The 27437-nt window shown below is 38.8% G+C and overlaps 1 protein-coding gene across 5 annotated transcripts; it reads right to left on the reverse strand.

The window, feature by feature from the left end:
- Positions 1–2831: 2831 nt before the first annotated feature.
- On the reverse strand, positions 2832–26028 carry dapk2b (death-associated protein kinase 2b). Of its 5 annotated transcripts, none has more exons than XM_053641031.1 (12): positions 25910–26028; positions 23408–23572; positions 13653–13874; positions 12571–12709; positions 10716–10845; positions 10470–10518; positions 10337–10363; positions 9875–10027; positions 9537–9582; positions 5923–6012; positions 5707–5766; positions 2832–5392 (listed from the first exon to the last, which is right to left on the reverse strand). In XM_053641031.1, the coding sequence occupies exons 2-12, from the start codon at positions 23482–23484 to the stop codon at positions 5279–5281; spliced, it is 1107 nt and encodes a 368-aa protein (XP_053497006.1). In that variant the 5' UTR covers positions 23485–23572; positions 25910–26028; the 3' UTR covers positions 2832–5278. The 5 variants fall into 5 exon arrangements, with proteins under 5 accessions (XP_053497006.1, XP_053497007.1, XP_053497008.1 ...); XM_053641032.1 differs by having other exon boundaries at positions 23408–23549; positions 25910–25997; XM_053641033.1 differs by lacking the exon at positions 25910–26028 and adding an exon at positions 24799–24850 and having other exon boundaries at positions 23408–23549.
- Between the last annotated feature and the right edge of the window lie 1409 nt (positions 26029–27437).

Here is a 27437-nt window from a genome sequence, read left to right on the forward strand (position 1 = left end):
GGCAGCTCAGTCTATTGAAAACACTGTTTTCTTTGTAAATGCCCAGATCTGATGACAACTGATAAAAAGCACAGGAAGCTCAGAAGGCAGTCTGAGTTTCTCTCTACATTAACAAAAGAGTTGGCAGCAGACAGTTCAGCTAAAATCAAAGATCCAGGAGTTAAGACCGTGTAACTCATGTTCACAGCATAGCCACTTTATAGTTCCAGGAGCTGAGGTAGTGTGACTCATACTCACAGTAATACTTCCTTATAGCTCAGTGACCAGTCATCCTGATGATCACCTATCATCTGAAACACCACTGTTCCATCAGTATTCGTAGGCCACAGCCACACCATCAGGCTTCTAATAAGACTATGAGTACCCCAAATCTATCAAAGGGAGGGTCCAAAACAGTGGCCCCTGAGCATGTACCAGAAGGTTATGGGCTGGTAATGTGCCATACTTCCGGACAGGGACCCAAACCCATTTGTTTGGGTACAAAGTACTGCCCCCCCAAAGTACACCCCTACATTTATCACACCTTCAAATCCATAAAATTAGAATCAGTTGTTGAAGATTGGATGCCAGTGATTAGATCCTGTTTAGGGAGTGCAGGTGGAACCTGTCTTATTTAAACCCCTCTCATATTTAGTGTCTGGTGTTCCCTTTATTATTGAGGTGTATGGTGCCCTCATGCCAAGATCTAAAGAGTTCTCTAAGGCCTTCAGAAATAAGGTTGTGGATGCCTATGAGTCTGGAAAGGGATTTAAAAAGATCTCCAAACTATTTGAAATACATCATTCCACTGTAAGGAAAATTATCTATAAATAGCGTAGATTTCAAACAACTGCCAATTAGTCCAGGACTGGACGTGCCAGAAAATTCAGCACAAGAGCAAACAGTCTGATGCAAAAAGTAGTCTCCAAGAACCCCAAAATTTGATGATACTACCACCACTAGGTTTCAAGGGTGGAATAAGGTTCTTATACTGGAATGCAGTGTTTTCCTTTCTCCAAATATAACCCTTCTCATTTAAACCAAAAATTATTTGTCACATCTATCCACAAAACATTTTTCCATTAGTCTTCTGGCTGTCCACGTGATCTTTACCAAACTGCAGACAGGAAGTAATGTTCTTTTTTGGAGAGCAGTGGTTTTCTCCTGGCAACCCTGCCATGCACACCATTGATGTTCAGTGTTCTCCTGATGGTGGACTCATGAACACTAACATTAGTGAATGTGAGAGAGAACATTAGTTGCTTAGATGTTACCCTGACTGCTTTGTGACCTCATGGACTATTACACGTCTTGCTCTTGGAGCGATCTCTGTTGGCTGATCACTCTTTGTGAGGGTAACAATGATCTTAAATTTCCTCCATTTATACACAATCTGTCTGACTGTAGATTGGTGGAGTCCAAACTCTTTAGAGATAGTTTGGTAACCTTTTACAACCTCATAAGCTTCAACAACTCTTTTTTTCTGAGGCCCTCAGAAATCTCCTGGCCATAATATACTTCCACAAACCTGTTGTGAAGATCAGACTTTGATAGATCCTTGTTCTTGAAATAAAACAGGACGCTCACTCACACCTGCTTGTCATGCCATTGATTGAAAACATCCGACTCTTATTCCACCTTCAAATTAAACTGATAATCCTAGACGTTCACATACTTTTGCCACTCACAGATATGTAACACTGGATCATTTTCCTCAATAAATACATGATCAAGTATTTTGGTCTCATTTGTTCAATTGGGTTCTTTTAATCTATTTTGGCCATATTTATGCAGATATATAGAAAACTCAAACTTTCAAGCAGCACTGTACCTATTTTTTCCACATGACCGTAAATCTATATTATAAACAATGTCATAGACGGACATTTCCATTCAGAAGCAGATGATTCTTGAAAAAATGTGCAAAAAGGTTGTTTGCGGCATTGTACGCTGTGTTGTGATTTCACACTCCGGTGAAAGCTAATGTTTGCTGGCATGAAAGATTACATAGTTGGTCAATTAGAAACGACCTAAAAAAGGAACATTGTGCAATTTTTCATTTAGGCAGCAGAGGGCGACATTAACCATAGTTTCTCTATTCAAGGCCTTTCTATAAACATTTAATAACATTAGATGGTGTTAGCCTATAGAGAGATATAAATGTGTAATCTAAAGTAGAATCCAATGTGTTTGACAGTAGCTATCGAATCATTCTTAATGTTGAGCTAGAATAGTTACTGTATGGAAAAGTACTGACTTTACCACTGATGTAAAATGAATACATGCTTGTGTGTGGTAGTTGTAATGGAAATCTGAAAGCACACCCCATTAACCTTTTATCAAATTACATTTTGAGCCCAGTTGTCCAAGGACAGGGGTTAATGATTTAAAAATCCCAACATTTGCATTGGTTTGTGGATTGAAGACTTTTGGATATTAGTCATAGCACACAAAATGGCTTTGTGCCTAAAATGACAAAAGTGACAAAGCGAGAGCAACTCATGTACCACCGCAGCAGTAACAGATATCCTAACAGTGATCCACCCATCGTTTGAACTTTATCCTGTTCATCCAGTCTGCTCTTTGAGGTATGGTGAATCAGCTTCTGCCAGCAGCCATGGCCTCTCCTCCAATTTCAGTCAGTGTTTGTGCAACATCCCCAGACACTTGTTTTTACTGTTAAATGGCTGCAGGGTTTGTTAGAATAACTGACAAAATGTTAACTGAATGTTATGTAACCTTGTGAGCTGCAGATGATTAGAGGGTGATCATTAAGGCAGTTATTTCCTCTAACCACCATAAAGCATGAGGTAGCTAATGATGTAAATACCCAACACAGTAGGGTGAAGAGATCAAGTCAAATGGCTTTAATTGTGTTTTATCAGTGATCAAACATTCCATCACACATACACTTAGCAAGCTTGCTGTTAAAAAAAAATCTGAAATGATCTGCTCCCAGCTACATAGAGTAAGTGCTATTAGCGACTGGAATTAGACTCATAGTTACTACTGTACAGTCACTACAGGCAAACACACTGGCTTTGGATAAGCTGTAGTTTTATCTTGATCTAGGTCCAGCTTTCTAAAACCAGTTCCTAAGAATATTTCATGAACCGGTTGAATTGGTTGAACAGTTCTGTGTAAATTCTGTCCAAGGCGCTATGCTAAGGTCTGATCCTTTCAGCACCAGCAGATAAATGGCACATTTTACAACCCTCTCTAATTTACTCTGTATTAGTTTAAATCATAATGAAGCCAATTAAATTACAAAGAAAGATTTAGTTCATTATTCACAAGGAATGAAACTGAATGATATTAAACACAACGCATTGTTTGCTCAGTGTGGGTCACTGTTATCTCATACTATTTCTAATCAGTTGGAAGCAACAGGTTGTCACCTGCAGTTACAGCTATCACAAAGCATTTTAAAAAGTCAGGATGTCCTTTTCACCTTTCATTTAACAAAATTACACCACTTTGGACATAAACAAAGGATAGAAATAAGAAATACACTTAATACAAACGGTTCTCTTTCCCACATTAGCTCACAGACTATAATTTACTTGATTCAAGTCAAGTGTAGTCCATAATTACTTTCAGCTTAAATGAGCCCAAAACAACACTGGTCTTGTGATAACTCATGATCTTCTGATCAGTGAGGCAAAAATCAGCCAAAAGAAAAGAATCACTGACGATGTAAACAAAGTACTGGCATCCCGTATTACTAATCGTCTACACAATCAGCTGCATTATTGTAAACTAAGGTTTGCTTGCTTATAGTGATAAATAACTAAATGAGGTGAACAAACAAGAAATGTAATAAATATATTACACATTTATTGGTCTCTTTTTACAAAATAGTGGCATTTTAGATTGGGAAATAGTCCTAGACTAGTTTTACTTTACACACACTACTTGCAAAATGAACTGACAGGACAAGACAAAGAGTTTATTAGAAAACATAGCTAAACCTACAAATACACTGAAACAACCCCACCAGAATTTTTAACAGCTTAATTTCAAAGAAATTAAATATGTTTGAGGCTTGACCATGTATGCTAAGAATATAATAGTCTTTAAAATGCAATCAGTTATGCTTGCCTAACACAGTGCAAAAACACAGCACCAATCCCAGGTCATATCAGGGAGATACTGTACTGATAAAGCAGTTTATGAGTTTGCTTGTTTTTGTTGAATGAAGACTGGAGGAACCTTCTCTTTCTTTAGATATTACACTTCATCTCTGAAAACACCATATAGCACCTCATACCCAGAATATCAGCGTGTTTAAGCAACAAGCATTTATGCAGCATGTGTAATATACTTTATGGAAAAACAACAGGTGTTACAACAACAAAGATTACGTCAGTTCACCAGCGTTACTGCACTAGTAAAGGGTGGAGGCAACCTTTTTTCAGTACAACTAAATAATTAAAAGGCAGATTCAGAAATACCCTATAAGTCTATACCAGTGTGTCCATTTTTCCTCAAAGTGTTTTCTGAGGTAGCAAATTTTGCCCTGATTACAAAAGTATGGATAACATTTTCATTAAAGCAATTCAATATAAGACAATTCAAGTCTATATAAACTATTAAAAAACATCTCAAATCACGGCTGACAAATCTTGTTCATTGACCTTTAACTTTAAAATGCAATTTTAAAATGTATTAGAAAATATTCCCACTTGTGGCTGACTGTCACCTCACCAGCTTACATCAGGTTTAATTTATATGTACATTCATACATACATGATACAAACATGTGCATTACATTTGTATACAAATATTTGCTATTATAAATATTAATTAGCTTTACTACTAGGTTACAGGACAGCTGTGGCTTAAAACAGCACATACGCAAAATATCATGGCACATTAAGACAACAGGATCATGTAAAACAGGAGACTGGAAGGTTATAGCACTTAAAAAAAGGGAGAATTTCAGAGAACTGAAGACCCTTTAAGAACTTTTCATGTTAATGTTGCACTCACAGGCTTTATAAGCACATGTAAAAATCTAACTTATCCCCTTACATTAATCAACTGATTGCACAGCTTTAAAAACACACTATTTTAATATCACAGTATTGGCACTCACTGAATCATTCTACATCAGTGTATGTTTTAATGTGTCCAAGGCATATGTACACTAACCATGGCTCAGTTCCTCTTTCTTTAAGGAAACGTAGACATCTGTAAAAGACACATCCTGGCCCTTTCACATCAGTGTGTATTTGAGACTGGTGCCTTATTGCCTACTGCAAATGTGTTGTTCTGTGCTGGAGGAACCTGTGGAGCTTCAGGAGGTGCTGCTCCTCATCCTGGTCCTGGGTCTCCTTTGTAATACTTCCTCCTCCTGGTCGCTCTCACAGTCCCTTACAAAAACCTCATCTTGGACCTGTTTTGGACTGTCCTGTTCACCACAACACAGATACCCAGAAACCAGACATCCATAACATTAAATATGGTTCTGAATAGGAGTCCATTAACACTAATGCTAACCGGGATCATTTCTGAAAAACTTCTATAAACAAAAATACCATGAATTTGGAAACCTAACACCAGCATTTACTGTAAACACCACACCTTGACCTGACTAAGGCAAAAAATTCTCATGCCTTTGATGATATTATACTGTATTCATCAACAACATGGTGGTGAATATTTTTCTGAGGAAAGTGATTTTTTTTGCAGATATGATGAGTTGTATGAGTATGAGCCACTTACACGTGGTTTCTTCATCATGCGTGTCAAATGGTTACACAGAGCTACAATCCTGAAGGAGAACTATCAGAGAGAATACAAATAAGCAGATCAGATGTTTAAAAACAGCTTCTAAATCTCAGTTATAGGTGACTACAAAAGGTTTCTACAACATGTGATGCGTTATAAAGACATGGCCAATTCAGCACTATAAGACAGAGCAGGATTCAGAGTAAATACCTTCCACCTGCGGCGAGCGTACTGTTTTCTAAAATTCTCAATGTTGACCACAGACAGTCTGCGCACCAAAGCTTGTCTAGAGTCCTTAGGCTAGAGAAAAAAACATAAATGACAGAAACAGCTCATGAAATTACAGATGAACTGATTAGTTTTTATATCATGAAAGACTGGGATTAGACTCCATTTAACATTTAATAGTGTCAGCATAGAACATTTCACAGAATAGATCATGAACTGTACAAATGACACCAACACCAAATACTGGTATAACCTCCAACCATCCATCCATTTTCTGTACCGCTTATCCTCCACAGGATCGTGGGGAGCCTGGAGCCAGGCACAAGGTGGGGGACACCCTGGATGAGGTGCCAATCCATTGCAGGGCACAATCGCGCACACACTCACATTCCTATTCACACACTACGGGCAATTTAGAGATGTCAATCAGCCTACAACATGTATCTTTGGACAGGGGGAGGAAACCGGAGTACCCAGTGGAAACCCCCAAAGCACGGGGAGAACATGCAAACTCATATACACAGGGCAGAGGCGGGTTTCAAACCCCCAACCTTGGAGGTGTGAAGCAGGCATGCTAACCACTAAGCCCCCTGGTATAACCTGCAGTATTCATATCATGTCATCACAGAATACAGTACACTACAGTAAAATTTTCTGAATTAAACCTGACGGAAATTAACTTTATTCCAATTCTTTAGTTGATATATAAATAAATACGAGATATCTTAAAATACAACAGCATGTTCTTTAAAACTATCTGAACTAGGAATATCTGAACAAATGAAAATTTCCAGTTGTTTAAAAGTATACGTGTACAAATGATAGATGATACTTTGGGTAACTATTAAAGTGGGGGAAACAATTTGGACAATAGGTGTAACATTCAGATTACTCATTACGAAAGAAATCAAAAAGATTGTAACACAAAGAAAGTAAAGTAATATGATATTCGAATATTCAAAGTAATATCTCCTCTCAGGAGTAGAAAAGCAAAAAGTGATCTGGGGCATAAAAAAGTTCAAAGCTGTGATTAATCACCTACTGATTTTATTTTCTTATTAACTGTATTAGTGATTTAAGAGAAATGGTGGAAATAGAAAGAAATCACAAAAAAAACAAACTAATAACCCTTAACTGTTTTTCCTCCCACACACTTGAGCCACTTATTAAATTATTTCATATTAAGTTATTTCATATTAAATAAAATGAAAGAAGTATCTGTTGGCAGAAATAAATATCAAAATGGCATAAATACGTAACAGCATTATAAATACTAAAACCGCTTTAAGTGTTGAAAGTTTACAATCTATGCAATATATTAGTATTTAAACTAGACAATGGACAATACATAAATATAACTATAGACACACCGGCACTCAGTATTAGGCCAACACTGTCCTGACATGCTAGATCATTAATTGGACTAAATTTGACATACTTCTGTGCATGCCATGAACGTTTCTGATATTGAAAAATAATTTTTATACAAAGTCAAGTAGCTTTTTAGACAGTTCTTGCAATTATACAAGTGAATAAGTCTGTATTAAAGTCAGTTCAGTAGCATGGATATCAATACTGTATCAACAATAAAACTAGGGGATAAGTAAATCTTTAACACTTCTAACAGAAATATTGCACAAACATGATTAGATTTAATGTAGATGTACATATATGTTAAAAAAATAAATAATAAAAAAAGAGAAAAAAAAAAAGAAATTTACTTAATTACTTAAAACATACTATATGTGCAAAGGAAAGGTTATGCACTGCCCAATACATTATTCACATATTACGATGCTTCATCTGAATTTGAGGAATTGCCGTAAGAAAATATATAATCGCAGCAAGAACATGTATTTAAAAGAATGACTCTGTGTTGTCTGTCTGGCTGCTGCAGTGTGATTCTTCTCCACAGGTTCTGCTCAACATCTCTTTCAGAGCCTCGTTCACTTGGTTGTTGAGATCAGGAGTGGAACAACGTCCTCCATTCTCCACCTCTCCATTTAAGGAACTCATCAGCTCCTGAAGCCATCGCAGCTCTGTGTTCAGCTCCTCACTAAGAGAGCTTAGCTGGGCCTGTCTTTCCAAGTAGCGGCTGCTGATAACATTCAGGCTGGCTTCTGTAGCCTTTATGTCCTCCTGAAGATCCTTCCTCCGAGCCTCTGCCTTACGGAACTCATAACGGAGCCTTGAGAGGCCCTGTCCCACACTCGAACTCTCTTCTTTGTACCAGGTCTCCTTTTCAATATAGATGGAAAGAAGAGCTTCAACATCCTCCTGAAGAGACTCTCGTTTCTGGGCCACTTCCTCCAGGCCGCTATCTATGACGGAGATGTCCTCCATCACACGGGCAAAGTGCTCAAAGTTTACGTATGTATTATTAGGTGGAATGCTGCAGTGGGAGTGGATGGTATACTCCTTTAGGCGTTTGGTCTTCAGCTGACATGGTCCACTTTGCCACTGAACTAAGTTGGTGTCTTCCACATGCTCATGGTTCTTCAGAAATAGGAACCAAAGGAAGACTGAGTGAGGGTGGGTCCTGTGCAGCTTTTTGGTCATTCACAGCAATCATTCACAGGTTGGGAAGTGGGACCAGGCATGTGATCAGAGAAGTTAGTGTCATGGGGTTACACAGATCCAATCAGACCATAAGTTCTGTTAGTGTGGTTTTGTTGACCAAACTCTTCTCTGATGCTAAATTATGCATGCAGGAAGTAGGCAGTAGTAGGTAGTTGTGTAACAGGTAGTCTCAAACCAGACTCCTCGGCATTCACTAGAAAATCTGCTACATTTTGTCAGTCAGTGTGACAGGGAACTGCATACTGTACTTTCACAAAAACTCACATGGCTGCCAAACAACTTGCAAGATTTACTAAGTGCTTCACAAATAAACCATTCAATAACTTTGAAAGACAGGATTCCAGAACTTTTTTTCAATCTTGTAAATATCTTGTTCTGAAATGGTCATTGTGCTATGTCTACAACGATATTTTCCCACTGAAAATCTACACACTGCAAACACGGGTAGCCTTTTCCTGGTTTGCTTTAGGTTTTGTAGTTTCCTCCCACCTCCAAAAACTTGCTGGTAAGTGGCTTGGCTACATTAAGTTACCACAGTGTGTGAATGTGTGTGCATGGTTCCTGCGATGGACTGGAATCCCAACCAATATAATTACTGAAGATGAACTAAAGATACAGATTCTGAACCTTGTGGCCAGAAAAGTATACAAAAGATATCAGATAATCTCTGGCTCATGGAGTGTCTGAGACAGGTAGTTCTCCAAGCGATATACACAATAATCAGGAATAGTCTCAACTGATGAATATGGTAAAGTTAGTATTCGTACTGCAAGTTAATTCGTGTTGCTTCAGCAACAACAGTAAAATTATTTAATGTTTATAACAGGTATGGTGTGTTTAGATATTTTTGACAGTCTTTTCAGTGTTTCTGCCGTGCATCATTCCAAAATACATCAATTCACAGTACCTAATAGCAGTAGCCACACCCCATCTAGCTTAAAAATACCCATGAGTGCACTAAGATAAATCCATACAAACACAGAATTACATGCTGTCACATGCATCCAGATGCATACCTTAATCCATGGGTGGTTGAGAGCACCTTCTATGGTGAGCCTCTTTCTGTTGTTCAGTGACAAAAGAAAAACAGTTTAATAAATACCAGAGTACCAGAGTAGAAAGGTAATGCCTGTACAGCTAGTGCAGCCTACTCATGTTAAACATATTTCCCAAGCCAAATCAAGCCACCACTCTTGAAGATGCAATACTAACACGCTTGAGCCTGTTCTCAAATGGGCAGATGTGAACATGAACAAAATGTTAAAAGAACACCACTGACAACAGGACGTTTAATGCTGATTCACAGACATATGACTGAGTTTTCTTTTTGCTCTGCCTTCCGTTGAGCTCTCACCTTGTGTCTTTAGTCAAAAGCTGTCTAATGAAGCTCTTAGCCAGCTCACTAGTGCTGCTGAAGAATTCCTCATCAAATTCGTAGCTCACAGCAGAAATGTTTGCCATCGTCTCTTGTTTAGACTCGCCCAGAAATGGGGAAGCACCGCTCAGTCTAAAGACGTGAAAGAAAGGTTTGAGGTGAGATGATCAATTCTATCACAACATTTAATGACTCATCTTTCTGCACATAAAATTTCAGTTATATAAGAAAAAATGGTATGTTAGTCAATTTTCTCACATTCGTGTTTGGAAGATCAGTGTTGCATGTGCTAAATATAGCTGATTAGGTTGTCTTATAGATATTATCTAGAATCTAGATCTATATTATCTAGTGTGTATTAGGAATTATTTGGCTCAGTCACACCAGCCCACAGAAATAACACCTGAAATCGAGAATCCATAATCTTCATTTCACACTTACAAGATGTACGTGATGACACCGATACTCCTGTAAAGGAAGGAGAAGGCGGAAAAACACATGTGAATAAGCCATAAAATCTTAGAGATGCCCGTTTTATCCAAACCCAAAGTACCACACAGTTAAGATCACTTACCACATGTCTGCTGGTAATCCCAGAGGCTCATAGTTGACTATTTCTGGAGCTGAAAATAGACCATAAGATATTTCTAAAGATATTTCAAATGACAAACATTGCAATGCAATGTGGCCAGAATGGTAGTGAATTTCAGCTGTTGCTGGAACAACAGTCTAACTGCTCAATTTAAATGAAGATGATTCACTTGAGATGCTTTGACAGTAAAGAGGTGATGATGTCTTACTCATCCACATTTTGACTTACCCACAAATTCTGGTGTCCCAAAAATATTTTTGAATTCGACCCCATCTTCAATTTTATGTGCCAAGCCAAAGTCAATAATTTTGATCCGTGGCAGTGGGACATTTTTGTCTAGCAGCATAATATTCTCAGGCTGAAATCCAAAGAAATAAGCATAAATATAAAAATACGACAAAATGACACATGGTAAATGGTCGGCACTTATATATAGCACTTTTTTAACCTTAGCAGCAAAAACGCTTTACACTGTGTCTCATACACCCATTCACACACACACCAATGGTAGCAGAGCTGCCATGCAAGGCACTACCTTGCCATCAGGTGCAACTTGGGGTTCAGTGTCTTGCCCAAGGACACTTCGGCATGTGGAGTCATGTGGGCCGGGAATCGACCTGCCAACCCTACGATTAGTGGACGACCCGCTCTACCACCTGAACCACAGCCGCAATCAAACACATCAAACAACGTGTGTAAAAGATACAGTCCCCTCCAAAAGGAAGGAACAGCAAGGCCAATTCTTTTGGGGTTTTTTTTGCTTATATACTGAAGACATTTGGGTGTTGGATCAAAAGTTGAACATGAGACGACAGATCAGAATTTCAGCTCATCTCTGTATTTCTTGCGAATTTGCATCTTTTTATCTCAGACCCAAATGTCTTTAGTGTATAGCAAAAACAAAAGAATTGGTCTTGCCATTCCAATATTTTCGAAGGGGGCTGTATCTAATTAGTGTAATGACATAAAATGCAGACTATCACCAGAATGATCTTTCTACAACACTGGATAGAGTTCCCCTCTGAACACTGTACTGACCTAATAGGCATTTCACTCTCAATAGTTTTTTTCTTCTTCTCAAAACTCAAATTTCCGTGATCATGCAGTATGCAATATCATGGTGTCAATATCAGCTATGAGAGTGTTTCATAGCCCTTGTGTGGGCTGGAGAGTGAGGAGATGCAGTGCTTAGAAAAACAGGATGGAGACTATCAGTAAGATCTGCATGCTTGACGTGCCTCATCAACATGTGGCTCATAACCTTATGGTGTCTGAGTGCCTGGGCTTGGACCAGATGACACGATGCACTTGGGAGAAATTAAGTGCAAATAATAAACAATTTCTTGAGATAACTGGACAAAAATTATAATGCCAGACATGCGTGTCTAAGGAAGTTTAAACTGAGTAATAAAAAATGAATGAGAAGTATAGGAATAATACAGGACTGGAAATGGTACTCCAACAGAAGTTTACGATTATACAGATAATACTCAGAAATGTTTTAAAATTCACAGTAAATTTCAAAAGAACCGACTGTATTTTTTGTGTGAAAGAATCATATTAGCATAAAATTTTGCATCTATTAAATTATCTCAACCAAATATTTTTCACATGCCCCAAACACAGGTGCAGGTTCCCTTTTGTAAGTTACAGGTGTTGCTATGCAACAACGCTAAACAGGACAGACCCTCTATATAGGTCAACACAGAAATGGTCTGCTACCATGGCAACAATTCCATTTCCTATTTCTTCCATCTCCACATAGGTGTGCATAATACAGCATGATATGCATAGGCTGTTTTATAAGCATCACAGTGTAGCTGAGAGTAAGCTTGCATTTACAAAAGAGGGTTATTAAGGGACTCATGTCCTACTAGAACCCATAGGATGTTATAGTGTAAAAAGAGTGGATTTGACAATAGTATATATATTTAAAAAAAAAAGAAAAAAAAAGAAAGAAATACATACAGTACATACATAAGATATTGTAGTGGAATGTCCCTTTACCAGCAACTAAAGTACCTTACACCAAGTTGTTTCTTAAATGTGCAGTTTAACATAAATTTTATGACAAAGCAGATACCTTTAAATCAAAATGTGCTATTTTCTTGGAGTGCAGGTAGTGGACCCCATCAAGAATCTGTTTAAGAAACTCAGTGGCCTCTTCCTCACTCAGGGATTCCTTTTGGGCCAGGAAGTCAAAGAGCTCTCCTCCAGATACCCTTACACACGCACATGCACACGCACGCACGCACACACAAACACACAGACACACGCGCGCACACACACGCACACACAAACACACACACACGCACACACAATAGTGTTCTGCAGTTAGTACATAAACATTATAACACAATACACACAGACACGTTTGCATCTGATCTATGTTGTATATTATACTGATAATGCTGATTATGTAATATGTCGGCAATAACAAGAAGCTGTCAATCTGTTTAAACAAAAAATAGTGAAATCAATAATAATTTTGGAAATAAATTCTACATGTTCTCGGTAAATCTCAAATTTGTAGATTAAAAACATGTACTTCCTCTGCTTACACAATATGAAACTGACTTTAACCACAGATCTTATCAGAACTATCTAAGCATATGTTCTTGTCATTTTCAGAAAATGTATTAATTTTCTCTGCACAGCAAATGAACACTGCGTTCACTCTCTGGGGACACCACATAGATGTTTATATACTGTATATATTGATCTGAGCAGCTGACTGGCTCCTGACAGCTTCTCACATTCCCCCACAGCATTGACTGAATTCAACCCACAATTAGTCCTAATTGGCTGGCCATGCACTCATGCACACATTAGAGCATGAACAAACCCACACGGGGATTCACAGGAATGCCAAAGAACTGATATTTAGTTCGGATTTGCCTGTGTAATATGCAAAATCACACAAAAACACAGACACTTTATCATGGGAGCATCCTAAAGACATACACACTGACAGAGAGGCATATGCACACTTGTATCTCTCTATTAACTAAAAACAGTATAAAATGAGTCTAACTCATTAGGCACTAACATACAATGAGCTGTGTGTCATAATTTGTCCCGTCAGTCACAGATCTCAAAACACATTCATTCCAGCTTCACTGGTTGCTCCATATCACACAGGCTTTGTGTGTAAATGTAACTTACAGTTCCAGGATGAGCACCACATCGGTGCGGTTCTCGTAGACGTCATGCAGTGAGATGATGTTGGGGTGCTGGAGTTGCTGTAGAATGTTCACCTCCCTTTCGATTTCTTCTCGCCGTACTCCTCTTCTGCTTGCTCTGCTTTGGCGCTTTTTGATGAACTTCGCTGCGTACTCTACACCTGTACTCTTCTCTTTACATCGCTTCACAATAGCAAACTGCCCACTGTAAGACAAAGCCAAAGCTTGTTAGAAATTATTAGAACATTTAAGAGTTTATCTTTAATAACATCCAGGCATGATTTATGTGATGTGTATAACAGAGCTAAAGTGTTCCATTTTTACAGTTATTTTTACCTGCTATAGAATACAATTGCCAGTATATTTTGGACAATAATGATATATCACAGTATACAGATTTTTATCAGAAAGTGATCTCTGTACAACAAAATGAAGAGTTTCATTCAATCCTTTTTCACATTGCTTGTTAGTGAAAAACAAGCACTTTGGCAATAATGTTGCGGGCTAGCTGTTAATTAGCAACAGTATCACAGAAAATGTTATAAATGCTTCAGCTCTGACCCATAAATCACACCTCTTGAGACACAGTGTGTGTGGCCTGTGGGAAATTTTTCGAGAAAAATGAGGCTTGTTGAAATTATTTCCCAAGATCTCTAAACACATTGTGAAACAGACTGCTATCTAGTTGTAAAATTTAGATAGCCAATATAAAATACTTAAGTAACAACCAGTAATATCAGCTAGATGTTTAGCTAGTTAGCTACACACTAAAAAAAAAAAAGGTCTATCACTCAGACACTACCAAATTTATACCAAGTTTGACAAAATAATTTTGTTGTTGCAGTTTATCAAGACAAAACCATTGACTGTAGCATATGAAATGAGTGTAATAAAAAAAAGGTAGTTAGCACGTTCACCTCACACCTCCAGGGTCGGGGGTTCGATTCCCACCGTGGGCCTGTGTGTGTGGAGTTTGCATATTCTCCCCGTGTTGCGGGGGTTTCCTTCCCCAGCCCAAAGACATGCGTGGTAGGCTGACTGGCATGTCCGTAGTGTATGAATGTGTGTGTGAATGTGTAAGTGATTGTGGCATGCAATGGATTGGCACCCTGTCCAGGGTGTACCCCGATGCTCCCTGGGATAGGTGCCAGGTTTCCCCGTGACCCTGAAAAGGATAAGCGGTATAGAAGATGGATGGATGGATGGAATTTATATCCATCCATCAATTTTCTGCACCATTTATCCTACACAGGGTCGCAGAGAGTCTGGAGCTTATCCCAGGGGACTCAGGGCACAATGCGGGGACAATCTGGTGTGGTACCAACCCATCGCAGGGCACAATCACACATACATTCACACACCCATTCAGACACCACGTCTTTGGTCTGGGGGAGGAAACCCCTGATGCATGGGGAGAACATGCAAAGGCAAACATGCTAACCACTATAATTAATATATATATATATATAAATAAAACAAAGTAAAAAAAATTTGAAAGACAGTTTGCTAGAAAGTGTTAATTTCCCCAATGTATGGAGACTTTTCAGTCGTCCTGTATCCCTATAAAGCTGCGTTGTGACAATGTCCAATATTAAAAGCACTATACAAATAATAAACTGAATTGTAGTTGAATGGAATTGAATTATTTTAACCGGGCATATAATTCATGAGTTATCTAATAATAGACAAACAGGTAAGTGGTTTTAGACTGGTTATATTACACTATAGTGCCTGCTAGGGTTGTCACGGTACCAATACCAGCAAAATTCCACGGTACTCTATACCAAAGCAAAACACAAAAGCATGCTAATTGAACAACACACTATTTTATTAATAAAGTTAAAGATCAATATAAAATGTATTTTTAAAATGCCATTCTGTATATTTCAATTAGCCTATTTCATTAATATTAAAGCTACTAGAGTTATCCAGCCAGACATAAACAGTGGTAGCCACACATCTATTATTTTCGAACACATAAATTTCAGATATATAGGTCATCTGGTGTGTAAAATTAGTAAACCCCACCCTGTCCTCCCATTTATTTTACTCTAATAAAAGTTAAAGTTAAATTAAATGGTTAATAAGGACTCCTGACCGTATTAGCCTTAAACGCGCGAATTCTAACCATTAAGTAAGGAAAAACCGCGGATGTTTTCTTGCGATTATACACTCCAATTAAACTATGCTAAACTATTCATAATGCAACCGTTACCATAATTTTAAACTCACCTGCTTGAACTGCTTGAATAAATACTGCGGGTAAGCAGCCGCTCCTCCTGAAAGCACGGTTAATCTAGCGCACATAAATTTTAGGCGCGCGGCTTTTACACATTTAGCGGTAATAGCACCGAAAGCGGAAAACGAGCGTCCGAGAGAAATACATGTATTTTGCCTACAATAAAGTAGGTAAGTATGCGGTTTCGGACGCAGCCATGGTAACCGGCGGAGCTGCTGCTGCTGCTTTGGCTCCATTATCTTCTTTTTGCACGGTGCACCCATGAAAAGTTCCCGACTGACCACCTCTCAGGCAGTGCGTCAGTACCGGGTTGACCCGGTACTACCGGTACTTATGAAAATCTGGTACCGTCAACTTTTTTTCTTTTTAGTACCGACTTGGTACCGAAGTACCAGTACTTTTGACAACCCTAGTGCCTGCGTTGGAATTAATCACCCAATCTCACGACCAAAATGGGAAACAAAACATCTCCCACAAAGTGAGAATTTCTGAGGAAAGCCTTCATCTGGCCAGCATTACATAGGACTTATGGAGTAGGAAGAATGCACACACAGAGAAGAAGAAAAATGCTTTTTTCCTACTCACTTTACTACAGTGTCAGGCATTCTCAGCTTGCTTCCTCCTGCATTCTTACAACACAGCTTCCTTGTATTCAACATAACTGACTAGGGCAGGGGAGGTCATCGATGTCCGACTGAACAAAATTAATTTGAACGGAAGTGCATTCATTTTAAAAACGTCATTCTTGCATGATACATGTATCAAGTTGTGAAAACAGAAGCCTTTCCTGCTCATGAATAATCACATACATTGAGCAATTAAAAAAAAAAAAATCAAGCATTCCTCTGGTGCAGCAAAGAAGAAAGAACTAGTGGATATTCCTAATTTTCCACAACACACATTGTTATACATATCCCGCATATATGCCATATACAGTACATGCCAGAAATAATCAACACTTAAAAAAAAAAAAGATGTAGGAAATGTCTTCCTGTGTCAGATTTAATCCCTGGATTTTTGCCAGACTGCATCACCACAACGCGGTGTGTGGAATGTATGAGTAGGAAGATGTATCAGAGTTGACTAAGTAGTGCCATGTTTGATTTTCAAGCACACTCATACACCTCTTGCCTTATCACTCTATCAGGCTGCACTGTTAAGTCCCATCAGTGCAGACTCCAGATGGCCGGCTTGAGAATGCAGATAGTGTGGAGGTGGAGAGCCAGGAGAGGGAACTGATTGAGACAGAGTGAAAGACGGAAGGCGCCTCCAGTCTGAAATATGCTAACAAATATTGTCTCTATCACCGTCATCCTGAAGAAGGTCGGAGACTATAGACAGTGCCACACCTTAAAGATACTGCAGGATGTTTCTGTAGGATGCTTGTGACATGATGTTCATTTCTTTATTAACACAACAGAGATTGTCTCAATATTCCATGTTGAAAGACTGTCACTTCTATTAAAATAAATTTCAGTGTCTAAGATCTTTGAAACACACTTTGACTAGGCACAGTGGAATAACATGTAGGAAAGATAATTAGAAGATGACTATATTCAGTTATTTCCTGTGTGTCACACTGGGGTCCCAGCAGAAGGGGGTTAACTTTATCAGGGTAGAAGAGTTCATTTGAACCCACTCACTGTCTCACTCCAGTTTTATCCCTGCTTTAGATGCTGCTGAGGTGAAGGTGAACGACAGAGGGGATTTTCACACTGGCAGTTTAGTCTGAAACTGAGCACAGTTTGCATGAACAATTGGTAATGTGAAAGCTGCCATGAGGACTGGGAAGCACATCATGGTACCGAACCCAGGAGTAGGAGTGTAGAAGGTGGTCTGAGTTCGGTTGCACTGGAACTGTGCTGCTATTCCCGTGAATATGAACACAACTTGTACTCGGGTCTGCACTTGTTAAGGAAGTAAAGTAACCCGTACTGCCCCCATAGTTACTAATTCCCCAAATCTATGAAATGGCATTCATAATGGGGTTCGGCTGGCCTAGACACAACCATGCGTGATTACTGCAAACCTTGTTCAATCAAATCAACACTTAAATAGAACTTTTTCAACAGCATGAAGTTGGTTAAAAGGTCTTACCCAGAAACACACTATGCCAAGGTTGAAAGAAATTCCAGAAATGATGAGGAAAAAGGTGATTGAAATACATCAGTCTGGGAAGGGTTACAAAACTATTTCAAAGGATCTGAGACTCCAAAGAACCACAGTGAGAGCCATTATCTCCAAATGGAAAAACTCTGCACAGTAGCAAACCTTCCCAAAAGTGGCTGACCTTCCAAAATTCCTCCAAGAGCACAGTAACTACTCATCCAGCAAGTCAGAATTTTATTTATATAGCGCTGTTAACAGTGGACATTGTCACAAAGCAGGTTTACAGAAATACTTCTCCTAGAGGGTTAATCAGATTCATATCAGATTTTGTCTGATATGAAGGTTATAAATTATGGTAAATTGTAAAGGAATTTTTTTTATATCTCAACAGAGTTTTTGCCATGGCGAGGCAACGAAATACCATGTCATGCCATGCAAATAGGAAGTGTGGCATAATTCCACTGTATATTTTGCAAAATTCATGTATTTTCAATGATGGGGCATATTCTCAAGTGCCCAATAGTGATAATTTGTCATAGCTCCAGGTTGTGTGATGTGGTTCAAAGATCTCACATATATTCAGTGATGTAGCATATGATCATCCACATGACAAAACTGCCTCATGAAACAGACACTGATGCAACCCTGACTGTTAATATCTGCTATAACGTACATGATAACAGGTACGATCATGTGTAGCTGATTTTCTACAGCATTAAACATAACTACAAACATTTTTAAAACGTTGCCATTCTTTAATTATTTCAAATTCGAATAGTTGGCCAATTGTTGTGGTATACCCACCATGTCGTTGATTACATTCCTATAATGCCACACCTCATTGTATTTGATTCCATATGTTAATTATTACATCCCTGTGAACAAATACATTCACTTTCAGATCAGAGCAACAACAATGTAGAGGTCTCCACATGGAAATATAGGTGAGGCTTTTCCTGGTCAATATACTTCAGAGAGATAAAACACACCCACATATGTACACACACACTGTACAGCTAACCAAAACAAGCTGGGCGGGAACGTAAATCCTTAGGGCTGGCCTTATATAATAGAGACTTGGGGGAAACAAAACTTCGGGGTCTAAGTCACTGACCATCTCAAATGTTCATTGCATCTGTTCTATCTAGAGCATAACCACCCCAGTGACCAGTGTCAAACATTCTGCTAGCTGATCTGGCTTAGAGCAACAACACAGGGGGAAAAATGGATCCTGCGTAACAAAAGGGGTATAATACAAAGGGTCTGAAACAGACTAATGTCTTTGTGAAGAATGCAATAAAAAATATCACAAGCCTTTGCAGGCTTTTCTGAGAAATGTCTCAAAGGTCACGGAACCAGCTACGCACCCTCAATACCTCATAAAATCACACAATTTCAACTTGGAACACTTTGATGACACTGACATCAACACCTCCACCCTTCCGGGAGGACACCAAATCTAACAGAAGTATTTTGTTGGAGGTAATGTTCAGAGGGAGGCTGGCAGAATAGTTTTTCCATTGCAAGCATGCCAGCTGACTTTGCTCTAAACCCGCCTGCAGCTCGCAGTCTCACTAGACTTTCCACTCCCAACAGCTGCTGCTAACTATGTCAAGGCTGTGTGTTTGAGTGAGTGGTGCCATCCTAATATTTACCTACAATATTTAACTTTAACCCCACAGCCTGAGGGAACCCATGGCAGCAAAGTCATGACGATTAACTGAGGTATCCGCTAATTCATCAGGGAGACTGAAAGCATTTTAAGTTTAACAGAAGTGGAACTACAGAGGGGTCCAAAGGTCTGAAAGCACTAGTGAAAATGTTTCTATTTTGCATTCTTTTCTAATTTAATACAAAAAATTTTCACTACAAATTATATTATTGACAACAATTAGAGTGAAAAGCAGAATCTTTGAAATGTTTACATAAATCTCAGTTTCTTAGCATTTAGTACGTCCCCTTTTTGCTTTAATGACAGCGTGCACTCGAACAAGTTTGTGCAAAACCTTATGATCCATTTTACATCAAATCCATCGGTGTCGTCTGAACACATGCTTCAATCTGACCTTTAGTACAAAGCAGTTAACACTGTCAATATCACACATTTGCTTACATTTAAACAGGGACCTAGAAATAGTGTAGAATCTTGAATATTAAATGTTCCAGATATTGAACATTTACTTTCTTTGTTTTAAATATTTCCAACATTCCAACACCTTTTGTTTATTTCTAGTTTTAAATTAAAAGAAAAAAAAAATCCCAGATTTTCAATGTGGTCTCAGACTTTTGGAACACACTGTATATGACAACATGGGGACATAGCATATGACCTGCACAAAACTCTGCATGAATGATGACAACAGTTTTCTTCCTCCTATGCAATTATGAAGCAAAAATAACAAAGTGCTGTTATGTCAAGTTGAGAAAGTCATGCTTACACTTTACTTTGGCTGTCATCGCTGCTGAAACACTAATCTTTTCAGCAGGGGTCAAAAATCCCACACAGCTCATTATCCCACCCATGCAAATGTACTTCACTTCACTCAATGCTTTCTGCAGCTGCTTCATACACTTTCCATTCTGTGTCCCTATTTCATCTCAGCACAGCTTGATGCTTTTACACATAAAAATAACATTTATAGGAAAAAAAACACAGTTCCCAGACTAACGCTTGAAACAGTAAGCCCAAAACAAGTCAGAAGAAAATGTTCTGTATAAATCTTGCTAAATAATCACACTGGTACATACAACAATTTTACTGGAACAGTCTTTAACAGTAATAACATCTTTCAATTAGCTTTACAAATAGCAGGCATGGCACTGATTTATCATTAATTAATTCAAATTAAGTCATATTGAAATTGATTCACACTACAAATGTACCACAGTAACTGTAGAGGTTGATAATGCAAGAACATTTGGGACACAGATATGACAAAACTTCCTTTGAGCAAACCAGCAGCTCTGGGTATAATGTGGACGAAAAAACGAGAAACTAAACAACGCAGTATACCCTGATACTCTGTCTGAAGTTATGTAAGTCCAGAACTTTATACTGCGCTGTATAAGGAGTGCATTAATGCATATCTCTCGTTCATCCCACTTCCTCCTACGGCTTAACCATGTTCTTTAAGAGGTGTCATGTGTTGCATTTTACTGTCAGGAAACAACAAGATTATGCGTTCTAATATGCTTTGCTGCTCGCCATGGTTGTAAAGAATGGCTTTTTGGGTTACTGTAGATTTCCTGTCAGCTTTAACCAATCTGTCCATCCTCTGACCCCTCTCATCAGCTCTGCGTTTCTGCCTGCAGAACACATGCTTTTCACACTATTCTGTGTAAACTCTAGAGACTGTTCTGAGATCAGTAGTTTCTGAAATACTCAAACCATCCATCTGGCACCAACAACCATGCCATGGTCACAGTCACTGAGATCACTTTTCCCCCATTTTTATTTCATTCACTTCACTGGTTTGAAGTGACTGTTTAATGAAGCTCTTGACCTGTATCTGCATGACTGTATGCACTACACTGCTGCCACATGATTGGCTGATTGGATAAATGCATGAATGAGCACGAATATAGGTGTTCCTATTAAAGTGGCTCACGAATGTGGGGTTGCTCATACAAAACGACGCATAGTATTCTAACAAGGTGACAGCAACTGCCCTATGACAAGATTTCACATTTTCTATTGGCCAATGCAGTGTTTTGTTCCACAAAGATGGTTTACCAATAGAGTGCAGCCCATCACTTTGTTTAAAGCCCCATGTACAGCCACGCATCAGCATCATGGAAGAGGTGTGTAAGGTCTCAGTTTTCTCCACAATGCACTGTTAAATGATGCATGAAGTGACGTGTTCAGTAACCATTGCCCACATGGAACACAATGAAAGACTGGAAATGTCTATGGTATGGCTAACAACTTTACATGGCTAGCTATTTTTTTTCTATGCTCTTATTATAATTATTACACTTTTGTGTTTCTCTGACGCACTTCTCTTGCTTGCTCGACTGTAAAACAGCTGCTTGGCTCTCACAGATCACAGAGCGTTGCGTGAAACCACATGCATGTGGTTTCCTCTTTCATTTTAAGTGTTGAGTTTTGGTGCACAGTAGAAGTTCTACTACACTTGACCATAAAAGATCAGAATTTTACAGCATGCTTAAAATTCATGTACTTCTGAACACTATTCTCCATCTGTGCTATAGAAATCATTCCACAGAGTGATGATTATTAATACAGCCAACTTGAATTGATAATCACCAACTACCCTACTAACACTGGAGATGGAGAAAAAAATTATTTAAAAAATTGTCTTTTCAGTGGGTGCTGCTCTGAAAACAGATTTATCTCCTAATTTGTTAAAGCTACAACTGCAGATGCTTATTCAGTTTCAGAGTTGCTGTACAGTCCATTCACATCCCCTTTCTCTATGCCAGGATGTGTCACATAAATTGAAATGTAAATTGAGGGACAGAGCACTGAGTCAGCCAGATTCTTATATATTCCCAACAATAACACACATCTGTGTGGTATCCACTGGGCATGGCTCCTCAGCTTTCCTCTTCAAAAACAATGAAATTACCCTGATAATAGCAGTCGCTCCCATGTGAAAAGCTTAGACTATTTTCTTTATTACAATGTTTAATGATTCAGATTTAAAATGGTAGCCAGTCCTAGTCCTAAAGAAGGCTTAAGTGCAATTCATACCACAGCCATCTTTTCACAGCCTCTTCATTCAGATGGCAGGGAGAAAGGACACCCAGCTGGGCGTAAAGCCACACCTTTCCTGAAAGCTAACAAGCAATTCAACACTATAACTCCACTTCCTTTCTGGACAGATTTATAGTTACCTGATGAAAAGATGCTACGAGCAATGTTTTCACAGTTGATATCCATAATTTGAGTGATGAGGGCTGGCCTTGCATGTTGGGGCAGATTTTTGGGGGTGTGTTCATTACAACAGAACAAAGAATACCAGGTAACAGAAGTGAAAAAGGAAATCGAGTCTTTCGTGACTGTCTAATAAGCTGAGTATGACTGTGTTTCCTAAAGTTGTAATAACTCTAATGAGAGCCACAACGAAGCTAAACTACACTCATTTAAATATATGCTTTAATCTAGGGAAATGTTTAATAAAGTATAATAACATTCCTGTGTGCTGCCAAAGTTCCCAACTTATTCCAACTATGACTGCAAATCCCCCAGATGTTCCTTTCTCCAGCCTCAGCAAACATCTGTTAGCCAGGTCTTTTAAACACAGTCTTGAGGACCATAAAGCATGCAATCCATGCAATATGATGAATGCTCTTAACAGTAAAATATACACTTCACTTGTGTTAAAGCAGTTTTGGGTAATCCAACAATAATTTATCATATTACTCACCTTCCAAGCTCCTCTCCATTTTCATAAAAATCCTCCACTTTCTGTTGCTTGAACACAGCCATGCTCAGTGTCCTCATTGATGACGACTAAGTCTTCATAAAATTTGAGCACATAAACAGGCCTGCAGTCCAGTAAGTTCCCCCTGTCAGCGTAGGAACAGAGATGCTGTAAAAAATACATGTACATGTCTGTTTTGCTGTGTTTCTAAAACAGGTAATAAGCACATACACTGATCAGCCATAACATTAAATCCACTGAAAGGTGAAGTGAATAACACCGTTTACTTCATTAGGCTCTGAGCGACTTTAATCGAGGGCCAAATTGTGATGGCTGGATGACTGGGTTAGAGCATCTCCAAAACAGCAGGTCTTGTGGGGTGTTCCTGGTATGCAGTGGTTAGTACCTACCAAAAGTGGTCCAAAGAAGGACAACTGGTGAACTGGCGACAGGGTCATGGCCAGGGTCATGGACAAGACTCACTGATGAGTGTGGAGAGCGAAAGCTAGCCCGTCTGGTCCAATCCCACAGAAGAGCTAGTGTAGCACAAATTGATGAAAAAATTCATGCTGGCTATGATAGAAAGGTGTCAGGGCACACAATGTATCATAGCTTAATGTGTATGGGGCTGTATATCCACAGACCGGTCAGAGTGTCCATGCTGACCCCTGTCCACTGGAAAAAGTACCTACAATGGGCATGTGAGCATCAGAACTGGACTATGGAGCAATGGAAGAAGGTGGCCTTGTCTGATGAACCACGTATTCTTTTACATCATGTGGAAGGTGCGTGTGCATTGTTTACCTGGGGAAGAGATGACAGTAGGATGCACTATGGGAAGAAGGCAAGCTGGTGGAGGCAGTGTGATGCTCTGAGCAGTGTTCTGCTGCGAAAACTTGGGTCCTGGCATTCATGTGGATGTTACTTTGACACGTACCACCTACATAAACATTGTTGCAGACCAACGACACCCCTACATGGCAAAGTTGTTCCCTATTCTCCCTTCCCTATTCCCTTCTTGACAGGTCAGAGCTGTTTTACTGCAGTGTTATCCCATTTCCTTTATATATGACCTGTATAGTCTTCTTTCGTTCTACAAACCTTGAAGTGAACATGCCTGCACATATGACACACTCCACTATGAAACACCAGTGCACTTTATGGTGATGAAATTTAATGATCAGGCCACTTGAGCAGGATAATGAGTCCTGCCATACTGCAAAAACTGTATAGGAATGGTTTCATGAACATGACAACGACTTCAAGGTGTTGACTTGGCCTCCAAATTTCCCAGATCGAGCATCTGTGGGTCCAATCCAGGAGGCCCCACATCACTACTTACAGGACTTAAAGGATCTGCTACTAAGGTCTTGGTACCAGATACAACAGCACACCTTCAGAGGTCTTGTGGATTCCATAACTTGACGAGTCAGAGCTGCTTCTGAGGCACAAGGGGAACCTACACAATATTAAGCAGCTGGTTTTAATGTTATGGCTTATCTGTGTATACCATATCCATATAACAAGCACACGTTCCAGCATGTTACTTGCATTCCATCACATCAGAGAGGTGGAACCTCACATACCATGCTACCTGAAATCCCACTGCTTTTACTTTCCAAGTGCATTTGTCTTAGGTTCACTTTAAATGGTTAAAAGTAAAAGGAAATCACACAAAAGATTTTTAATCAAGAGAACAGGATTCCCCCCCAGGGTGGTGCACTAAGAAGAAAAAAAAGATCTTGGGCTCTTTATGTGACTGGTAAATGTATATGATTTATGAAATTATGAAAAAAAATGATATTGTAGTTTTTGGAAAGAAAACAATGAACTGTATTAAAACATTTCTTCAACCTTCAGTCTACACATTGTTCAATCTGTATTCTACACATCATGCACATGCTGAACACAGGGATAAAAACCAGCAACCATTTTAATATACAGTATTCAGTAAGCTCTGCTATTTTCCTCTTCATTTGTGTGCAAGTCAGATAGTACAGTATGTAAGTGATATTTGACTCGGCCAATACAACCAGTTGTAAGGTAGGGCTATATGATTCTTGAAGTTTATTAGGTGAGCACAAAATGTCAGGAAATAAATCATTCTAAAATAACAGTGTGATCTTTTGGCACTGTGGTGATGATAATGATGATGATGATGATGATGATGATAATAAAAAGTTCTTATACAGTTTAGTGTGACACTATAAGCCAGCATTAATAAGTAGATCAATATGACAGCGTGCTGGTAATGTAGTAAGCGTTTGCTTTTTAGGCAGTTACCACATAAGATATGTGGCACTTCCACAAACAGCACCATTAAGACGTATACCGTGTAATCCGTGTCATTAGGAGCACAGCTATAATGTTTGTGTCAGCTTGTATTATCATTAGACGGTAACGTTAGACGGAAACAATGTTATGTCCTCACTCAGTCAGAAAAGTTCAAAAGCACTCAAACTTTTACAAAGACGTCCCCGTAAGTTCTCAAGACAGTTTTCTTACCTTTACTCGTCTGTGTAGTTTTCAGTGGTAGTACACTAGACGCAGTTCTGCATGCACTTCGTTCCTGCTTGTACATGTGACGCGCCTCAGCACCGCTCGGACTTCTTCCCCGACTTCGCTTGAGTGCACGCGCTTGTGCTTGCAAGGCGCGCTCTGCGCATGCGCAGGCTGTAAATAGCGAGATCTATTCTGTACCATAATACTGAGGTCAGTCACTTTAGATAAGAACCAAGCTTTAATATCGATGGGATTATATTGTTTTGTATTATACGTATAATATACCACTGTAGTATTGTGAGGTAGCTACATGAATTTTTTAAATTTAAGAATCTAACAGTTTGTGGTAGCTGAAAAGAAAAGTAAAGAAACCCTTCCTAAAGCAACTTTCCCCCTTATGAGTACTGTATAACTTTTTGTTGGCGGTTTGGTTTCTTGAAAAGTAACACAATATCAAGACATTTCCGATTTTAATGAAGAGCTTGTCTTGTCTGTATTTAACTTCGCAACAGAAAATACTGCCACCTGCAGGAGGAGGCATTGACTTGACAAAAACTCAGAATTATTATAATAATGAAAAAAAGAAGACATTTACAGAACACTGTGACTGCACATGGAATTCTCCATGGAGTTCTCCAGCAAGGACATGACAACCGTGAGGGTAATTGGCAGGAAGTAACTCGAGGTATTGTTTTGCTGCAGCGTTATCCTATATATGTCCTGTATAGTCTTTCTTCCGTTCTACAAACCTTGGCCAGCAAAAGTGAACATGCCTGCACATATGACACACACTCTATGAAATACCAGTGCACTTTATGGTGAGGAAATTTATTGATCAGGCCACTTGAGCAGAATAAGACAAAAAACGATTACACTATGAAATACTTGATTCATTTAAATGCACTACAGGATTTATAAACGGTTTCATATATAGTAATAGATATACATTTATGCAGATATAGCAGTGCAATGCATTGCTGAGTCATAACAATGCAAATGAGACATGCTAGCTTATTCAATTAAAGCAGTAGAAAAGGCTGGACTAGATAATATTAAAATGTATGTGCTTAAAAACAAGGCCTACATGTAATCCATATAGAAAATACTTAAAAGATAAGGAAAAACTAGGAAGGTTACGTTTTTGGCCAAATATCACGGGCGGTGCACAGCAAATGTCCTTAATGAAAAGTGAAATTACTATTAAGTAGGGAATACAGATATAAAGAAGTCATTTAATCACTGGATTGGATACACGATGGAACTTTTAGATCTGATCAAAATCCTACAAAAATGCCCAAAATATAAATGGCAATCATGAGAGACCAGCTCTCAATGAGAAAATTCATTCACAGCTTTGAATAAAGAGTCAATTAAGTTCTTTTTTCTTATCAGAAGGAAATCAAATACACGGGGTTAAGTACTGATCAGTTTCTGATAAAACATAGGGGATGGGAGGGACAACCTATAAGGTGTGAAACAACCTGTGAAAAAACACTGGCACATATCAAAGTAAAAAAGGGATATAATGCTC

This window comes from Ictalurus furcatus, chromosome 14, assembly GCF_023375685.1.
Source record: "Ictalurus furcatus strain D&B chromosome 14, Billie_1.0, whole genome shotgun sequence".
NCBI lineage: Eukaryota > Metazoa > Chordata > Actinopteri > Siluriformes > Ictaluridae > Ictalurus > Ictalurus furcatus.